Here is a 19921-nt window from a genome sequence, read left to right as displayed (position 1 = left end):
CATCCACCACTCTGGCTGCACGCAATACAGTGCTCTGACGTCATCAGAGTTGTACATCCACGGGTAAAATGGATCTAGTTTTAAAGCCGAATACGACGGCACCAATCTGGAAGTATTTTGGTTTCAAACCAGATGACAAAGGGCAAACAAAGGACATTGAGAAGGCAATATGTCGTATGTGTAAAAGAGAAATATCCATGAAAAGCGCTAACACCACAAACTTACGGACTCACCTGAAGACACATCACCCCACAGAATTCGCCGAAATCACGAAGACATCCGCGACCGCGCATCAGTCTCGTCAATTGCCTATAACGCAGGCTTTTGAGCGTATAAACGAGACAGTTTTAGATGGCGGTCTTTGACTGAGAGTGTAACGCGATACATAGCAAAGGAAATGCAGCCATTCAATACAGTCGAAAAATCAGCATTTAAAGAAATGCTGCAAAACTTCGACAAGCAATATGACCTTCCAGGTAAAACTTACATGTCAAAAACATGTAGTTCAATCAATAATTAATACAAAAGAGATATTATACAGTTTGCATAGTAGAATTGACTACTAAGGCCTGTTCTGTTATAGGCAGTTTATTTTTGATTGCATCTTATTTCAGTTGTTTTTCAGATACTTTATTGTGTTTATTTTTGATAAAGAATTTTCAGTTTTTGAAACATATATTCATTAAAAATACTTTTAAATATGTGTTATGTGTATTGTGTATTAATATTTACTGCTAGGAAAAACTTTAAAATTTAATCAAATTTAATTTAAATAATCACAACAATGTGTGAAAATTATTTTCTGAACAAACAAAAAATGTATGAGAATTAAATGTCAAAGCAATAAAACAGACAATTAATCGTCATAGCCCTAAAACAGGCAATTAATCGTCATAATCGCCATGATTTATTAGACAATTAACCGGCAGCCAAATTTCATAATCGTGAAAGCCCTACAGTCTACACAACGTAAAGAGTGTAGAAGAATGACGGGGAGAGAAGAAAATGTTAAATAAAGATGTTATTTTTGTTTTTGCACACAAAAAGTATTCTCTGCACTTCATAACATTAAGGTTGAACCACTGTAGTCACATGGACTATTTTAACAATGTCTTTACTACTTCTCTGGACCTTGAATGTGGTAATTTCATTGATTTCTATGGAAGATAAAAAACCTCTCGGATTTCATCAAAAAAATCGTAATTTTTGTTCTGCAGGTGTGGAACTGCATGAGGGTGAGTACTTAATTTCATTTTTGGGTGAACTAACTACGGTGGCCCAGTAGTGCACAACACAACGAAATTAAAAAAGCAAACATAAGTTCACAACACAACGGAAACAAGCCACAACACAACGAAATAAAGCCACAACACAACGGAATAAGCCACAACACAACGGAATTAAACCACAACACAACGGAATAAGCCACAACACAACGGAATTAAACCACAACACAACGGAATAAGCCACAACACAACGGAATCAAGCCACAACACAACGGAATCAAGCCACAACACAACGAAATAAAGCCACAACACAACGGAATTAAACCACAACACAACGGAATCAAGCCACAACACAACGGAAATGCTCCCGACCACTTGGGGGCTCTCAGAGCTAGGTAATATTACTATTCCTTGCCACTGTTCTATAAAGTCGACAGTTTTACAAAGATATCAATACCATGATTAGTTTTAAGTATGTAAGCATTGTATATCGACATGGTATATTAATTAAAAATCAACTACGTTCACAATAGCTTCATATTTATACTTGTGAATGATTTGACGCGATACCACGAATCATGATGAAGGGAACGTCTGCCAGTTCCACCAAGTGGTTAAAACGTATAATTTGTATTCATTAAAATTACTTTTAACATTTAAAAACAGACATGTTCAAATTCCAAAGGTTGTTAGTTCCTGTTGGTAATACTGACAAGCTTTGGAATTTGAATATGTCTGTTTTTAAATGTTAAAAGTAATTTTAATGAATACAAATTATACGTTTTAACCACTTAGTGGGATTGGCAGACGTTCCCTTCATCATGCGCCGTGGTAGCGCGTCAAATCATTCACAAGTATAGGCCTAAATATGAAGCTATTTTGCACGTAGGTGATATTGAATTAATATTTCATGTCGATATGCAGTGGTTACATACTGTTTAAACAAATCGTAGTATTGATATTACTGCCGACTCTATAGAACAGTGGCAAGGAAAACTAACTTTACCGAGCTCTGAGAGCCCCCTAGTGGTCGGGAGCATTTCCGTTGTGTTGTGGCTTGATTCCGTTGTGTTGTGGCTTTATTCCGTTGTGTTGTGGCTCGATTTCGTTGTGTTGTGGCTTTATTCCGTTGTGTTGTGGCTCGATTCTGTTGTGTTGTGTCTAGATTTCGTTGTGTTGTGAACTTATGTTTGCTTTTTTAATTTCGTTGTGTTGTGCACTACTGGGCCACCGTAACTAACCCTTTAAGTGAGAAATTAATCAATAGGTCATTTTCTACAAAACGGTATTTGGAGTGTAGAGAGTGGTATTTTCTTTAAGAGCCTGCACAGGTCTTTAATGTCATGTCAACATGTTTGAGTTTAATAATGACCCTTTCAGGCATGCCTAAATTGTTGAAAAGGTGCTTATGATGGCTTGTGCTTAACAGCTTCTCCAGTTAGAATTCCACTCTTAACTGACAGAGACAAGTGTTACTACAGCACATTAGCAATGTAGAACGAGGAGCTGTACTCCAAGCACATGAAATAATGTTGTTCTTATTGGCTTCGATCACTGGTTTAGAGCTTCACAAAGTGTTAAAAACTGCTACGGGAAAGATTGTATGAATTACCCTGATCTGTATTCAGAGGCGCAGGTGCTTTTCACAAAGAGCATGGACCCGGTGGTTGCAGAGGAGTTTGGTGAGGCAACACTTGAGGTGGAGGTCAGCCTTGAGACTGCGGAAGTGCAGTGGATGAGACAAGGAGTGGTTATACATCCAGGGTCCAAATTCACCCTGAAGCAGAGTGGCAAAAAACGTTCTCTCACAATCCACAAACTCACCCTTTCAGACCGAGGCACCTACAGCTGTGAAACGCTCCATGACCGCACACAAGCCAAGCTCAGTGTGGAACGTGAGTCCGCAAATGCTGATCTCTTTCTCACTATGTGCTGTTGTTAGCATTTCTCTACGGTGATGGTACCTCATTATTGCCCGTTGCGACGTTGTTGTCTTAAACAAACTGAATCAAGTAACCAAGAGTAATGTGAGCAAGAGGCAGCTACTTTAGTGACACTTGTTCCATGGTTTGACAGCAGCAAACAGGTGATTGGCAGACCACTTATTGCAGCAGCTTTCTGTATTGACATTAGATCAGAAGAGCTATGATAATTCAATTAAGCATGTCAAATGAGAACTAGATCAAGAGCTGGTAGAAGGTCCTGGCTGAGTAACCTTTTAATTCCTCTTAGTTGCCTGCGAAACACAGATATTATGAGAGGAGGATAAAAGTTACATGTGTCTACTCACAACTACTTTCCATTGCCTTTGATTATTAACTGCCTACATCAAACTTCTCACGATAAAATTAATTTGTTCTTTAGCAGACAAGCAATTAATTACCACTGATAAACATTCCTTTCAGGATAGCTAAAGAAGATAAAGCTGTGTTGTACAAATGAGTAAGTGATGAGAGAAAGTCTGTGCTTTGGCCGTTCCTGGCACCAACTATGAATCTGGATCTGTTTTCATTGCAGCTAAATTTATGCACTGGCCTTCAAAATCTAGGGTGGTGTCACCAACTCTCTAAAATAAACCACCCTTTTCCACGGGGAATGCCTGTCTGCTTGTCTGTTTTGGAATACTTTAAAAAAATGTTGGCATAGCCCTGATCGAAGGCAGGATTTAGTGTATTGCTAACACCAAGCGGACAAAACCGAGCCAACTAATTCAGCAACTGTTGTTCTATTTTTTTCTCTTTATAATCTTTACCTTTCATCTTAATCTCTTTCCCTTTCTTTTCCAAACTCTTCACTGATTTCTAACTGCATCACCACTGAACTATACTTTTTTTTGCTTGTCATGCAGCACGAAAAATCAAGATTCGGAAAGGTCTAACTGAGATCCAGACTTATGAACGAGAGACAGCTTCTTTTGAAGTGGAGCTGTCACATAGCAATGTGGAGGGTGTATGGCAGAAGGATGGGCACGCTCTCAAAAACAACAACCGTTTGCGTATGACTGCAAAAGGACGGGTACACAGCCTTACAATCTCCAGCCTGACCTTGGATGACACTGGCACCTACATATTCTCTGTTGAGAATGTCAGATCATTAGCAAGATTGGACGTTAAAGGTATTGTGCAAATTAAACTATTTTTAGAGTGGAGACTTTAATGTGGGTCTTTCATTTTGTGTAAACTTGTTTAAAAAAACATCCAAAAGTCTTTAAGAGAAACTCACAGAAGCAACACAGCATAAGATATTAAGACTTGTTTTCATAAATTGTATCTTATCTTACTATACTTGTATATGTAGTTTGTATTTTTCACGTTTTTAAAACAAATGTAAAAATCTGTCAGTACAGTAAGACAAAATACACTTGTGTTAAAGACATATTCTCATGAAACAAGTCTTAATATCAAATATGTTATCTCAAGTATATTTATCTTCAAGGATTTAAGACTATTTTAACTGGAAAATTAGATTGAAAATACTTATGTAGGTTTCAAAGTTAAAATATATTAAAAAAAATCTAAGTTAAAACATAACATTTAATCCAGTTTCAATTGAAAAGACAACTAAAAGTAAGTCATTTGTTGGCTGACTTCTTCAAGAGTATAAATACTGTGGCTGTATAGGCACCTTTAAAACATTACTTTGTTCATTTGTGCCTGACATGTCAACTACTGGCTCAACCAATGACATAAGTTTGGGGCACGACAACTCTTGGGGACAGTTTTCAACTAAAAACTTTTCAAGGATTCTGGCCATTCATGAAAACGCACACTTTTGAAAACATTAAACTAGTGGTGCAGGAATTACACAGATCACCTTTAAAGATGCTGTAATTCAGCCATTATATTCCAATTTAAGGCCCATTCACACTAAGAACAATAAGTATAAAGATAACTATAATGATAACTATATCTATGTCCACACCAACAAACTATGTTTTGAGTGAATAGCTAGTGTAATCGATCTAATCTAAAAGTGAATTTAGCTGACAAAGTCACTATAGTGGAATAGACACAACTCCTAGTCTTTTTCACTGCAACTTCAAAGGAAGCAAGACATTGTTGTCGAAACTAGCGCTGTATACCTGAGGTAATTTTATGTTACACTGTTTTGCTAGCCTGGCATGATCTCATTATTACTTATCACCATTTATTCCGAGGGTATGACAGATTATTTTCCATACATCCATTTTCTTTAAAGTATCCTTGAAAAGGGGGTTTGACTTGTCAAACAGTGGTGGCTTTTTCTAGACCTAACCGATTAAAGGTAGCCTGACTACGTCAGACTTCCTACTTCCGCTCAATTTCATTTCGCTTCTGTACTCAGTCTGATACAGCGTCAGAGCTTTGTGTTTGCCACCGGTCTGGAAACAGCCGGGCCAATCAACGAACAGAGGGCGGGCTGAGAGCCGTGACGTAATGCTAAGCGCCGAGTTTTACATTGTAGGTTAGAGAAATCGAAAACCAAAACGACCGCGGAAATGGGAAACGAGACACGGGATGCAAACTTCGGGATGCATTAACTTCGCATAATCTGCAAAAGTCGTTTACAGCCATGTTCACTCCGGTATTTCGCTCGCATCATCATGTGTTTACAACAGGTTTACAGTGGAAGTTCAATCATAGATTTGAGTTCGATGCATGATGTCTGTGCTTCGATGCGGCTGTACAGGCCCATAACATACGTCATAACTAAACGTATCTGATTGGCTTACGGGTAACCAATGATTTTAAACTTCAGACAAGCGCCCCCTAGCGAGAGAGAAAACACTTCTCTATTATGCCATTCCAGACTCTGTCTACGAAGCAAAGTGAAGTAGCAGAGTCTGGTATTACCAGGCTAGATTAAAGGTGCCCTAGAATAAAAAATTTAATTTACCTTGGCATAGTTGAATAACAAGAGTTCAGTACATGGAAATGACATACAGTGAATCTCAAACTCCATTGTTTCCTCCTTCTTATATAAATCTCATTTGTTTAAAAGACCTCTGAAAAACAGGCGAATCTCAACATAACACAGACTGTTACGTAACAGTCGGGATCATTAATATGTATGCTGCCAATATTTGCATATGCCAGTCCATGTTCCAGGCATTAGACAAGGGCAGCCAGTATCAAACTAGGTAAGCAAGCAAGGAGAATAGCGAAAAATGGCAAATGGAGCAATAATAACTGACATGATCCATGACATCATGATATTTTTAGTGATATTTGTAAATTGTCTTTCTAAATGTTTCGTTAGCATGTTGCTAATGTACTGTTAAATGTGGTTAAAGTTACCATCGTTTCTTACTGTATTCACAGAGACAAGAGCCGTCGTTATTTTCATTATTAAACACTTGCAATCTGTATAATTCATAAACACAGCCACGGAGCACAGCCTCAAATTCATTCACGATCAAATGTAAACATCCAAATAAATACCATACTCACATAATCCGATGTATGCATGCAGCATGCATGACGAACACTTTGTAAAGATCCATTTTGAGGGTTATATTAGCTGTGTGAACTTTGTTTATGCAATGATAGAGTTGAGAGCTCGGAAGGGGGCGGAGAGCACGAGATTTAAAGGGGCCGCAGCCTCAATCGGCGCATTTTTAATTATGCCCCAAAATAGGCAGTTAAAAAAATTTATTTAAAAAAATCTATGGGGTATTTTGAGCTGAAACTTCACAGAAACATTCAGGGGACACCTTAGACTTATATTACATCTTGTAAAAAAAACGTTCAATGGCACCTTTAACTTCTCCACAATGTCGTCTGCCATTTTAAATGCGCAAGCCCTTAGAATGGATTCTGATTGACTGTCAGTGTTTTATCGTTCAACAGCCAGAAAAAAAATCATTCTGAAAGTGATCCCAGCGATTATAGTTTCTCTATATCGTTGTTGTTACAGCTGTGGTGTGGACAGTGCTATTCTTTTATCTTTAGAACAATTTTTATATTTATAGTTATATTTATAGTTATCATTCATGGTGAAATGGGCCTTTAGCCACAAAAAAAAACACCTTTATCCCTTCAACACCACACCTTCTCAACAACACACTACCACCCAAAAACATCTCAGTTAACTTGAACACACCAAAGACAGAGTGTTTTCCAGCTGACTAAAAGGCACAGGCTACTACCTCAACATAACAGACATGCAAAATGACCTAAAAGGAAATCAATCATCCCTAACATATCCCTAAATAAACCATAAAGGTCATGCAAATACTCATATTTACTTATTATAATATTATCACTCATATTTACTTATTTAAGGTATACAGGCTTGTAATCATCTGTCTTTTGTTCTTAATTGCCTTGGCAACAATTAATTTATAAGGGGTGGAATCTGGCCATGATTAACTTAGTTGTGAGAGGTAAGAGCGTCCAGGGCAATGATGTAAGTCCTCAAACTGGTTAAATTTCTGATGCTGATGACAGTACAATGGCATGGACAGACAGTTTTGCTACTGCTCTTACCATGTGTCAGGTTACACATATAAAAAGATATGGATCACATGATCGGACTCCAGCTACCGAAACATTTCAAACATTCACAAGCATAAGGTGCTGGTGTAAGGTAATCTCTTCTATGCCAAGTCACTCAATAGGGCTTATCCTTTGGAGTCACAGAGCTGTCATTGAGGATGACAATAACATGTAAATGCCACTACAACAAAGGACTCTTCTCAAAGTCCTCTAAGCACAAAGCTGAGGTATGGTTAAATGATAAGCTCCAGTTGTACTAGACAGATTGACTTGTACACAGTTGACTATGTGATCTCAAAAGTCAAACAAGGGCAACCAGAGGTAAATAATAATTAATAAGTGACTTGCTTTTAAGATAACAGCCTTTTCAAATGTGATCAAAATGGTTTTCTGTCAATAAGCTGATCAATGTCAAATGAAGTCTAATGATGAATGTCCACTTTAGCAGCAAAACTCCACCCAGTGCCGCTGATAATGCTAAAATACCTCCACTTAGGGATGTGTCTGTAGCAAGTGTGTTTAATCAATGTTTCCAAATGAAGTAAAGATGCTGCCAATTTTATAAACTTTTGTAAACCCAGCCAGTATAATAACAATGAAAGCATGCAAACTGCAATATTTGACCACTAAATCCAGCATAAACCCCAGCACAATCTGTTTATTTTTAATACTCAAGACAAAGGTCACTACCTGAACTTGTCTGTGATTGGCTGCCACCCACCTTTTTCGCTTGATATTTGCATAAAGTCGAGAACTGCCCAAACTTTTTGATGCTCTCAGCTGCGCTCAACACTTTCTCCGGTCCGCTGTCAATCTCACAATTCACCACGCAAATGTGAAGCACCGAAACAATAGCGTTTCTCTTTTATCTAAATAAATGTTTATATCTAACATATACAAAGTTCTGTCATGAAACTCTAGATGCGCAGGCTAATAGGTCCTTAACTCAACCTGCTCGTAATAACATCATCAATAGGACACAGATGATTGGTTCCTGCTGTATTAGTAGCCAATGAGCTCATGTGCTCAATCTTCAAATGAGTAGCATTTGCCTTAGCAGTGTAGCATGCTTTCAGAAACCCTCCACCTTCCCCAGCTCCACCTGTATAGATCTGCTACGGGTAATTCATGTATGCTATATTGTACAGCAGCAACATGTCTTACTTGCTCACAGCAGAAAACACTCCGAAAGTTGTCATAGGCCTGGGCAATAAAACTGTATCGATATTTATCGATGGTACGTCTTAATCGATAATGATAGAAAAAATGTTCGATATAACTCTCAATATAGTTTCACTTAAATGCGTTAGAATGTAAATAGACGAAGTTCGGTTGCATGAACAACTCTCAAGCTCGTGGTCACAAACAGATGCGCTATGAGTGACGTGCAAATAAGCTGCTGTGGAGTTCAGTTGCGCAATCGCCACGTGAGATCAGAACACACAAACACATGAAAATGAGTGCTGTACCTGCCGGTGACAAGGAGATTGTGAATAAAAACAGGACATGTCAGCTCGTCATTGTGGAATTTTCATTGTTTACCTTCTGTCTTACAGTTGATCTACTTCATTTTTTTCAACCACAAATATATGTTACAAATATTCAAATTATCACGGAAATACTATAGTTTAGAAATAAACACTAATGTCTATGTTATCAATTAAAATTGAGCAAATCAGCTTCTGAAAGAAACTTGGCGCTGAAAACGACACATTTATCGATTACATTGTTTCACCACCAGGTGGCGACAAGTAAGTGTTAAAAAAATTTATCTGACATTGAATCTTCATTGAACAGATTCTTTCAAATACACTGATTCATCCAGTAATGAAACAAGAGTATTTATGAGTGAGTCATTGAATCATACATCCAAACAGATTTTTGAAAAATAAATTAACTCAAATAAATTGAAAATTTTAAAATTGACTGCAGCAATTAATATTTTGTCAGAACCTCTAGTAAATTACATGTTATTTCGTTTAGTTGTCATTCAGAATAGTGACCTTAGTTTGACAAATCTAAAAAGTTTCTCAATTTATCCAGAATTGTGCAGCTCTAAGTTTCTTTAGCGCTTTACATTTTATTTTTTATTTAAAATTATTTGTTGTTTGCCTCAATTAAAAATGCATTGGTTGAATTCAAACCTTTTTTCTACTGTTCTTTTATTGAAAAAAGGTTTATTAAATATTTTTCAAAAATTATCGATACCGAACAATATGAAACATTACATAGTGATACATTTTTTAGCTGTATCGCCCAGCCCTAAGTTGTCATGACAGAAATGTTTTTAAGTCAAAAGTAATGTTTTCACATAAGCTGACAAGACTCCTTTGCTTCCTCAGAAATCCCAGTAACAATCTTGAAAAAGCTTGAGGACATCAGACAATCAGAGGGATCTGGTATAACCCTTGAATGTGAGCTGTCACGCCACAACATAGACATAAAGTGGACAAAGGTAAAATTACATGACAATCCCACACCCTCTTGCTGCAGTAGATTAAAAATCACTAATATTTTAATGTTTATTATTTGAAGTGGCAATTTGTTTCTACAAAATAAAGCGGGTGTCTTTCAATTTCAGAATGAAGTTCAGCTTAAACCAGGAAAAAATCATCGCATTTACTCTATGGGAAGAAAGTGCTTTCTACATATACTGAAGTGTGAGCTGGGAGACTCTGGTTTATATGCGTGTGATGCTGGGGAAGCTAAAACATCCTGTTCAGTGGAAATCTATGGTAATAACAGAGAGTCTGTTAATTTATCATCACATTTATCTGTAGATTGTATACTTTCCTGATGATAGTACTCTAAATATTAATCCTCCTGCTGAAATAATGCATTCTATGTACAACACTACCATCTACTGGTACAGGTACAAATTTGACAAAATGGAAAGCATTCTCACTTGCTGTTTTAACTGAATTAGTAATATATTATGGAATTACGCAACACCTTTCTATGTTTATTAACATTTTAACAGAGAGGGAACTTGAGATACTACAAAGCTTAGAGGATCTGGATATTCAAGAAGATCAAAATGCAGTGTTCATGTGTGAAGTGTCACTAGATGATGAGCCCGGTGAATGGTTTAAGAATGGAGAGAAGATAAAACCAACCAGCACCATCAAGATCCGCCAGGAAGGTTATTCTAGCACCCGTTGCTAAACTTTGCCCTTTTCCAAACACTGACTACTCAAACTCAGTAAATATTTATATCAATATCTGATCATGACTTTTCTGAACCATGTTTTCTTAGGGACTAAGCACTTCCTCCTCATATGCAACGTTAAAGGAGATGACTCTGGAGAGATCAAGTTTGTATCCAAGAATGTTGAGACTACAGCTTACCTTGAGGTGGAAGGTCTGTATGTTTAAGTCAAGCACACACTACAAAACCAAAGCTTGTCACCCTCTTTGATGAGTAGTCACAGATGCTATGACATTTCAAACAATTTTGAAATGTGGCCAACCAGACATCAGGTATTTACACTGTCCCGACAAGTAAGAGAGCAGCAATGATGACCAACAGCCAAACACAAAAACTGAAACCTGTTTTCCAAGCACTCTTTCATCTATATTTTTGGTTCTTTTTCTCATTCTGTGCAAATTATTAACTTTCACGTTACTATATGCATACGTTGTTGAAAGTTCAAGATCATACCTATAGTTAGGGATAAGAATGATCTTACAACTGACACACAAAGTCAGTGATTAATTGTATAAAATGCACACAACACAACATAAAGCAAGAAATGGGTCTTTAAATGCATGCAGAAGCTTCAGTCTTGCACATAGCATTACACTACTGTTAAATGCTAATGTCTTGAAAATGTGTATTCTTTGTATCATAAAATATTTAATTATGGCTCACTAATTTGATTGGAAATTAGAGGTCGACCAATATTGGATTTTACCGATACCGATAACCAGTGGCGTGCACGGGGGATAACCAGTGGCGTGCACCTTTGATCGCAAAAGTGAAAGTGCTCTTTGCAGTCGCATAGTGGCATCCACCGATCAACTATTGGTGCCGATTAATCGCAAATCAGTAGACCTTTATTGGACATATTGCATTCCAAATGTGAATGATGACTGGTATAAATCTGGCATTTCACTGTTTTTACCACACTGATTGTCCATGTTCACCACACACAATTCCAAGTCTATGGTTCTAAAACTGTAGCCAAATGTTTAATAAAATTGTTGGCAGAGCTGCAAAAATAAAATAACTGGAAATATTACATCACAAATGTTATTTGTTATAACAGCAATATCACACTCAAAATGCTTAAAACTACGTCTTTTTATCTCCACAGCACTACCAGCAAACATTGCGAAACCACTTCAGGATAAAACAGCTCTAGAAAAAACCCGTGTCATACTGGACTGCACTGTGACCAATCCTCGTTGCAGCATTCGCTGGTATAAGGGACCTAATGTCATCCTGCCCTCAGAGCGTTTTGAGATCTGCAGTGAAGGGTGCTATCGAAAACTTGTGATTCAACAGGTGTTGCTAGAGGATGAGGGCACCTATAGTGTTCAAGTTGGAAACTACACATCCTCAGCAAAACTAACTGTTGAAGGTGAGACAAATTCAGTCCTTTCAAACCAATTAAGAGAAGCATGACAACAGTTGAATGTGAACTGGAATGATTGACAGCACTTTGATTTTCAACTGATTTACTTCTTTAAGCCGTCAATCATACAGTTGTTCATTTTGATTTGATAATAACAAGACTTTCTCATACAGAATATAGAATGAAATGCATGTATGTTTGCAGTACATTTTTTTAAACATTACATCTTGATTGTGGGAACGTCCAATTTCCTTAATGCAAGTGGAACATTATTTAAAAGTTAGAATAAATTTAAATTAGGGATGCATAATATAACATCACTATTATGGTAATGGAAAATATGTCAAAATTAATATTTATCCATATTACATAGTGTAGGGTACACCATAATGTTGATACCAAAATTCACTTATAGCAGGGGTATCCAAACTCGGTCACAGTAATTTTGCCAGGTAATACATGTTCCTGGATCAACATATTTTGTCAATCCTGGAACATACCAAGTCCAAAACTTTAGTCCTAACCCTACCCATAAAAACTTATCCCTAATGTCAGAGGGAAATGATAGGTAAATAGCACTGATGTAGAAGCACCTAACCCTTGTTGTAAGCCTAAACTTGACCTAAACTGTAAACTTGTCCCTCAAATCTGATTGGCTCATTGGAATGCTGTTGCAGGATCAACAAAGATGTTGATGGGCTGTGTTTAAGTGCAATTTTTCATGCACTTAAGTGCTAACTTTTCTCCGTCTCATCTCGTTCACTCGGATGTACATCATTGCTTAAGTTGCATGAGTGCCCACTACTGGCAGAACCCTTGCAATGTGTTTAAAAGTAATGCCCTAAGCCCTTGATCACTTGGAATCCACAATGGAGCTGATTTTTTATTTTTATTATTATTTTTTTTTTTAAAGGGTTAGTTCACCCAAAAATGAAAATTATGTCATTAATGACTCACCCTCATGTTGTTCCAAACCCGTAAGACCTCCGTTCATCTTCGGAACACAGTTTATGATATTTTAGATTTAGTCCGAGAGCTTTCTGTCCCTCCATTGAAAATGTTTGTACGGTATACTGTCTATGTCCAGAAAGGTAATAAAAACATCATCAAAGTAGTCCATGTGGGTTAGTTAGAATTTGTTGAAGCATCCTAAATACATTTTGGTCCAAAAATAACAAAAACTACGTCTTTATTCAGCATTGTATTCTCTTCCGGAATCCTTTCCATTGAATTGATTCCATTGAACTGATTCCATTGAATCCTTTCATCTGTCGGCGTTGGTAATGCACTTTTACGTCGCCGTGGTTGTTTTTGGCGATTAGGACATCCGCAACACTTTGAAGCATCGAAAATACATTTTGGTCCAAAAATAACAAAAACTATGACTTTGTTCAGCATTGTATTCTCTTCCGGGTCTGTTGTCAATTCGTGTTCACGACCCCGCTTCTTCTTCTTCTCCTTTCCTGTTTTACGGCGGTTGGCATCCAGCTAATTGGTGCATTACCGCCCTCTTCTGCTCCGGAGTGTGGTTCACGACTCCGCAGTGATGCTGCTGACGTGTTATCTAGTGCGCCAGAGCTTCGTTTACAGTCTGAGGGAGACGCACGCTGTATTGAAGCTATTCTACATTGTTTGTATTTTGGTATTGCTATATTTTTTTTAAATGGTGCGTAAGTGTGCATGTCGCGGATGTCCTAATCGCCAAAAACAACCACGGCGACGTAAAAGTGCATTACCAACGCCGACAGATGAAAGGATTCAATGGAATCAGTTCAATGGAATCAATTCAATGGAAAGGATTCCGGAAGAGAAGAAAATGCTGAATAAAGTCGTAGTTTTTGTTATTTTTGGACCAAAATGTATTTTCGATGCTTCAACAAATTCTAACTAACCCACTGATGTCACATGGACTACTTTGATGATGTTTTTATTACCTTTATGGACATGGACAGTCTACCGTACAAACACTTTCAATGGAGGGACAGAAAGCTCTCGGACTAAATCTAAAATATCTTCAACTGTGTTCCAAAGATGAACGGAGGTCTTATGGGTTTGGAACGACATGAGGGTGAGTCATTAATGACATAATTTTCATTTTTGGGTGAACTAACCCTTTAATGTAGAATACCATTCTATAGGGCCTGTGTGTATGCTTGGGCTGTTTGGAAAACATAAAAAAATACACAAACGAAAATGATAAAAATACAATAAAATATAACAGTCAGCTTAAGGTAGCTACAAGTATTATGAGGTTAAATATCGAAATAACTCCAATATCATGCATTACAGTTGTGTGGGGTAGGAGTAAATTAAGCGTGATCTGCTGTGACGTCACAATCATGTTGCATTGTGGTCTATGGATCCACCTGAAGTGTACATATTCAGTAGACTCGCTCTCTCAGTCAAAATTGAGAGGTCAAGAGTCTGTCATTTGATGAATTGAACGCACTTCAAAATGGTGGCGGGAATTTAGTGAGTGAGTGGGTGCTTCTCAATACTCAAATTGATGCTTCCTCATTTCCTCACTGCTCCGTCCTCCAGCCCATGGCCCAGAAACCGATCGAATTCAGCCATCTTGAAAGACATCTCAGTTCTCTAATTGCATCGCGAGGATACACAGGTGTATCCTTCCCTCGCATCCTAAGTGGGTGGAGTTGGGACATGAGGAATTGAAACTAGGATGCACAAATAAGGCCCTGTCCCAAATGGCGCACTTCATGTGGACTTTCGGTCTCGTGGACTTAAATTGCGCGTCCTCGCCGAGTCTACGAGTCCGTAGGGCGTCCCATTCAGCATTTTAACGCTCTGAAGTGTGCTCAGCAGTGCGACCTATAGGCAGCATATTCCCAGAACCTGCAGCTCCTGTCAAAAAACAACCAGACCGTTATTTCCGGCGTGACGATCGAGACTGTCCCAAAAATACCTCTCAATGCGCCCTCGTGGACTCGCGCCAAGGGCATACATGACGTCACCAAAGTGTGGACTCTGAGGAAGTCCACAAGTCCGGAGTGTGCCATTTGGGACAGGGCCTAAGAAATGAGAAGCACCCTATGTCTAAAAGTGGAGTTAAATGCAGCCATGTTGTACTTGGTGAAATCACATTCACCTCCAAACTCGGTCCTGGAGGGCCACTGTCCTGCAGAGTTTAGCACCAACTTGCCTCAACACACCTGCCTGGAAGTTTCTAGTATGCTTAGTAAGACCTTGATTACATGGCTCAGGTGTGTTTAATTGGGCTTGCAGTTCACTACAGTTGACATTGGCCCTCCAGTAGCAGGACTGGACACCCCTGACTTATAGCATATAAACTATTTTTGCAGTTTGTTTATTTTTTCTTAAACGTATCAGCCGCATCGGTTATTGCCCAAAATAGCTATCATCTTATCATATTTGTCTTAATATTTGACCATTTTAAATTCTGTGCATCCCTACTTAGCCCTATATCAACAATACTTTGATATTCTGCTTGCTAATATCTAATATTTATTAGAAATAAATAAAGAAGGGTTTACTAACGTTGTGACAACTTCAATCAGTCAGTCAGTCAGTCACTTACCTGTTAGGTGGGATGTTCTCAATGAAGGTCAAATTAGTTTCTTGGCACCCAAGATGAATCAGTCAAGAAATTGTCTCATAAAACGCCTATTCTCGTAGGAAATTACCTCACAACTGTCTTAATATTCGGTATTATTCGACGCCAAATACATGACAAAGGCTTCCAAACATGTTTGTAGCAAAATTATTAAGCAATTTGCATTTCGAACTACCTTTGACGAACAAATCTCTGGACCGCTCTGAGTGTCAAAACTTACCGTTACTCACAGCGCCAAACTTCCACTGCAGTTCCTACGACAACCGGCAGATGGCGATGTCTCCTTTCTGCACAGGAGAGTGTGCACAAAACACTGGCTGTAATACCACAAAACATTAGAGACCTTTCATTTTGAAATAGACAACTTAAATAAAACTAAATTAAATATAGCATCTTTTATTTAAGTCCAATGATAGATGTCCAAGATGGCAAAAGCCAAAGTCTTTTTTAAAATCGAGTTCAAAATGCATTATACATGTCATTCATATTTATGTTGTGTTTTTTTTTAAACCTGATAAAAATGTCAAATAAAACCAATATACGTTCCTTTCATCTTGAAGTGCATATACTATGTGCTTTTCATAATATGGCCAAAATAAAATGATCGACAGCCATAAAGGGTTTTTGGTGTTTTAAAGTTTTCTTGTGTCACGACAATAAAATAATTATCTATATCATACTGACTTTAATTTTGCAGATAAAAGCTTTTCAGATATTAATAGTATCCCTATTAAAAAGAAAACTGCTTCATTGATTGTTTGTTTAAAGAAATAAGCTAATAAAAGATTATGGCAATTTCAGAAATTAAAAACATGTTCATCGTAGAGGAGCTTTTGTCTATATGATTATAATGAGAAAAGGACTATGTGTGGTCTACATTGTACTTCAGGAAATAAAAACATATTGCATGTACATAACTGGGATAATATAACACGTGCCAATGTGGATTGGCATTTCCTCTCTGTTTAAACAGCCCAGTCAATCCTGATGGTGCGAGAGCTGCAAGATGTGGATGTAACTGCTCCTGCAGATGCATGCTTTGAATGTGAAGTCTCTCTGCCTGTGGTCAAGGCACCTTCCTGGACCCTGAAAGGGGAGACACTGCATCCTGGTCCTAAAGTTGTGCTGGAGAAAATGGGAACTGTTCATAGGCTCACTCTTAAACAAACATCCGCAGACATGAGCGGCATTGTGTGCTTTATCACAGGAAGAGTTAAAAGCACTGCACATCTGCGTGTCATAAGTAAGTCATACATTTTGTTATTGACAATGTGCATGTTTATATATTGCAGAGTCGAAGTTTATATGTATATTTGTTTATATACTGTACATATATACTGTAGATCATTACCTTTACTCTGAATAGGAGACGTTTCTGATGCCTATTCATAGAAATGGAGTCTGGACTTGTTTTAATAAGAACTTGATACTCAGCATGGGCCATGTGATTTGTAGTGGTATCCAGCTGAGGGTATATGGTTTATCAACTGACTGCTGACTTGTTGATTTCTTTTTCCTTTTTTGCAGGTAACCACTGAGAATCAACACATATGCACTTACAGTGCATAATACTCAACTATGCCACTATTTAAATACCAAATGAAATGATGAAACCATTAAATCTATTTTCTTTCAATGTGTTTGAAAGTGCGAGGCTTATAATTCATTTATTTTAAATCTTTAGTGCCTTTTTTGCACATTAAATCCCATTCTACATGGTTGACCATCCATTAGGCTACATAATAATTTCTTAAATTCTTGACAATTCTTGTCTAAATTTATGATCAAACACAATGTGCTTTATTAAAATAAAATGAACAGCACCAGGCCAGACACCCATGTAATTCACCCACGTTGTTATGACTTAAATTTCTTGCACAGTAATTTGGTATTTAATTTTGAAAATTGTGTACTACTGTATATCCTTGTATAGATATCCTTTGTTTTGTTTTTTATTATTCTTGTTTTGTGGGATGCAGATTAAAGTGAGGTTAAGGCGTGTAATTATAATGTGCAGGGCCAAAGATGATCAAAAGAGGGTTTGGGACGGAAAGTAACTTTAGCATATGTAACAAATACTCTGAGTTCATGAATGCAGCCATTTTACAAATTAGGGAAACATTTACAAATAAATGGAAATGCTTTTGAGAGTTTTAGTTTTTTTGCTTCTGTTGTATTAAAAAGGTAGCCTATAACAGTTCTTGCCTTTTGCTGAAGTATCCAAATAAGTGCAAAAGTGCTGCAGTTTTCCCTGGTTTAGCTATCAATATCTTTCAATAAAATTTGAAAACAAATTTTCTTGAGGAGTGTTCTATCACTGTATTTTTGTGAACAGTCAATACAACCCTGAAAATATTTATCTCTTTCTTTCTGTGGAAAACAAAGCTTATAATAAAAGGTAGGCTATATCAACTTAAACATTTCTTCTACCAGTGCATTCTCTAGTGTTTTAGAGAAAGAAAGAAAGAAAGAAAGAAAGAAAGAAAGAAAGAAAGAAAGAAAGAAAGAAAGAAAGAAAGAAAAGTGATAAAATTATAAAATTATAAAAGCGAGGTGATTAAATAAAGTAAATAGGTTTGTAATGGCATGAGATAATGAAAAGGTTGATTTTCCAACGCCCCATGACGCTTTGCGTGAATTATGGGAGTATCTTCTGTTCAACTGTAAACAATCAATCTATGAACACATTTATACGAATTTTCAAAAACTGGGTAGGCTACAATGAGATGACATATTAGCCTATTCTACTCACTTTTCAACCATCGAACTTTAAAAGTAAATTTTAAAACTTCAAAAGCAGTAACATTTATACAACAGGCCATGAATAACCAGAAAGGCTCAATTATTTCCGCTGCAATCAAAAATGTTTATTAACTGGGACATTTTTGAGTGATGATATTTCAAAGTATTTTCCATCATTTCGACAGACAACAGTGGGTGGGAGATGTAATTTGAGAATAAAAACTCTTTCTTTGAGAAAGTTTATTCTTTGAGAATAAAAAATTCTTTGAGATTCTTCGTGCATTACAGTAAATTATTCATGGGATAGATAGGCTATATGGTAATCGGGAGAGCAGAAAACGAAAAGAAAGAATAATCAGGAGGTAAACAATGCAGGGACTGAAAATTCTTGCCATATTCTTGTTACATCACATTAAAATACTAAGCTCAACTACGTTAATCTCCTGACGTCTGAAAATAGAACGTGAAAGGTTGTTGTTTTTTTCAGATCATTTAGTCAAACTGATGGATATTAGGATTATTCGAAGGGCAACATTATGATTTGAAATGATTTGTTTCAGTCGTTTTAGTGGAATTTCCACAAACCGGAAGTGCCTCCCATAATCTAATGCTGCCTTCACGTGCTCGGTTACTTCCTGGTTGTCGTTAAACCAGCTTGGGCATTTCCGGTGAGTTAGCTATTTATTCTGTAGTCGCTGTACATTGACACAAAACCATCAATGGTTGACTTTTTAATGTTGTATTCATATTTTAATGCAGTTATCACATTTACCTAATTTGTCAATAAACCAGTTTTATTGATTGCAAAGACGAAGCTATTGGGGCCGTTTAAAAACACTGTGTCTGTAATTAGACATGCACAGGCATTTTTCCCCAGCACTTCAAATGTTATTTTTAATATGATGACAACAAACATTATTTGTTCATCCTTCTGAGACTGTCCCCATAAACCGAACGTTTAAAAATGTAGGAAATTCAACATTTGATATAAAACACTTATTTAAAAAAAAAAAAAAGACATTAATTAGCCTACCACTTTAACAACCAGTGGCGACAAAGTAGCATTTTATGCGCATATATCAGCCATTTCCTCTAATCGCTTTTCACTTCGTTTTGACTAAATATTAAACATTATAAAATAACTAGGTCTAAAAATACATTTTGTCAAGGTGAAGTATGAAGTACTCACAGAATCTCATGAAAAACAATAACTTTTCGTGTGAATGACACAGAAGCGAGCACCGCGCTTTCCCTTTATAATCACGGCAGCTATCAGTCATTGCAGCGCAAGATCAATGATTTCAGCAC

The 19921-nt window shown here is 37.1% G+C and overlaps 1 protein-coding gene and 1 long non-coding RNA gene across 18 annotated transcripts in view; one reads left to right on the top strand and one right to left on the bottom strand.

Moving 5' to 3' along the window:
- Positions 1 to 16185, bottom strand: part of LOC125270646 — a 44431-nt gene extending 28246 nt beyond the window's left edge. Inside the window, exon 1 of the long non-coding RNA XR_007185398.1 lies at positions 15836 to 16185. This is a non-coding gene — a long non-coding RNA (uncharacterized LOC125270646). The remainder of the gene's footprint in view (positions 1 to 15835) is intronic.
- Positions 1 to 18165, top strand: part of obsl1b (obscurin like cytoskeletal adaptor 1b) — a 38965-nt gene extending 20800 nt beyond the window's left edge. For all 17 annotated transcript variants that reach the window (XM_048194425.1, XM_048194423.1, XM_048194424.1 and 14 more), the window contains 9 exons: positions 2855 to 3121; positions 4075 to 4341; positions 10045 to 10157; positions 10284 to 10437; positions 10683 to 10844; positions 10959 to 11063; positions 12019 to 12285; positions 16845 to 17114; positions 17399 to 18165. In XM_048194425.1, coding sequence (XP_048050382.1) covers positions 2855 to 3121; positions 4075 to 4341; positions 10045 to 10157; positions 10284 to 10437; positions 10683 to 10844; positions 10959 to 11063; positions 12019 to 12285; positions 16845 to 17114; positions 17399 to 17409 — 1616 coding nt within the window. In that variant the 3' untranslated portion in view covers positions 17410 to 18165. The remainder of the gene's footprint in view (positions 1 to 2854; positions 3122 to 4074; positions 4342 to 10044; positions 10158 to 10283; positions 10438 to 10682; positions 10845 to 10958; positions 11064 to 12018; positions 12286 to 16844; positions 17115 to 17398) is intronic.
- Positions 18166 to 19921: the final 1756 nt, after the last annotated feature.

Source organism: Megalobrama amblycephala, linkage group LG6, assembly GCF_018812025.1.
Source record: "Megalobrama amblycephala isolate DHTTF-2021 linkage group LG6, ASM1881202v1, whole genome shotgun sequence".
NCBI lineage: Eukaryota > Metazoa > Chordata > Actinopteri > Cypriniformes > Xenocyprididae > Megalobrama > Megalobrama amblycephala.
Note: the sequence above shows the minus strand (reverse complement) of the source record. Positions and strands in the feature narration are given on the sequence as shown.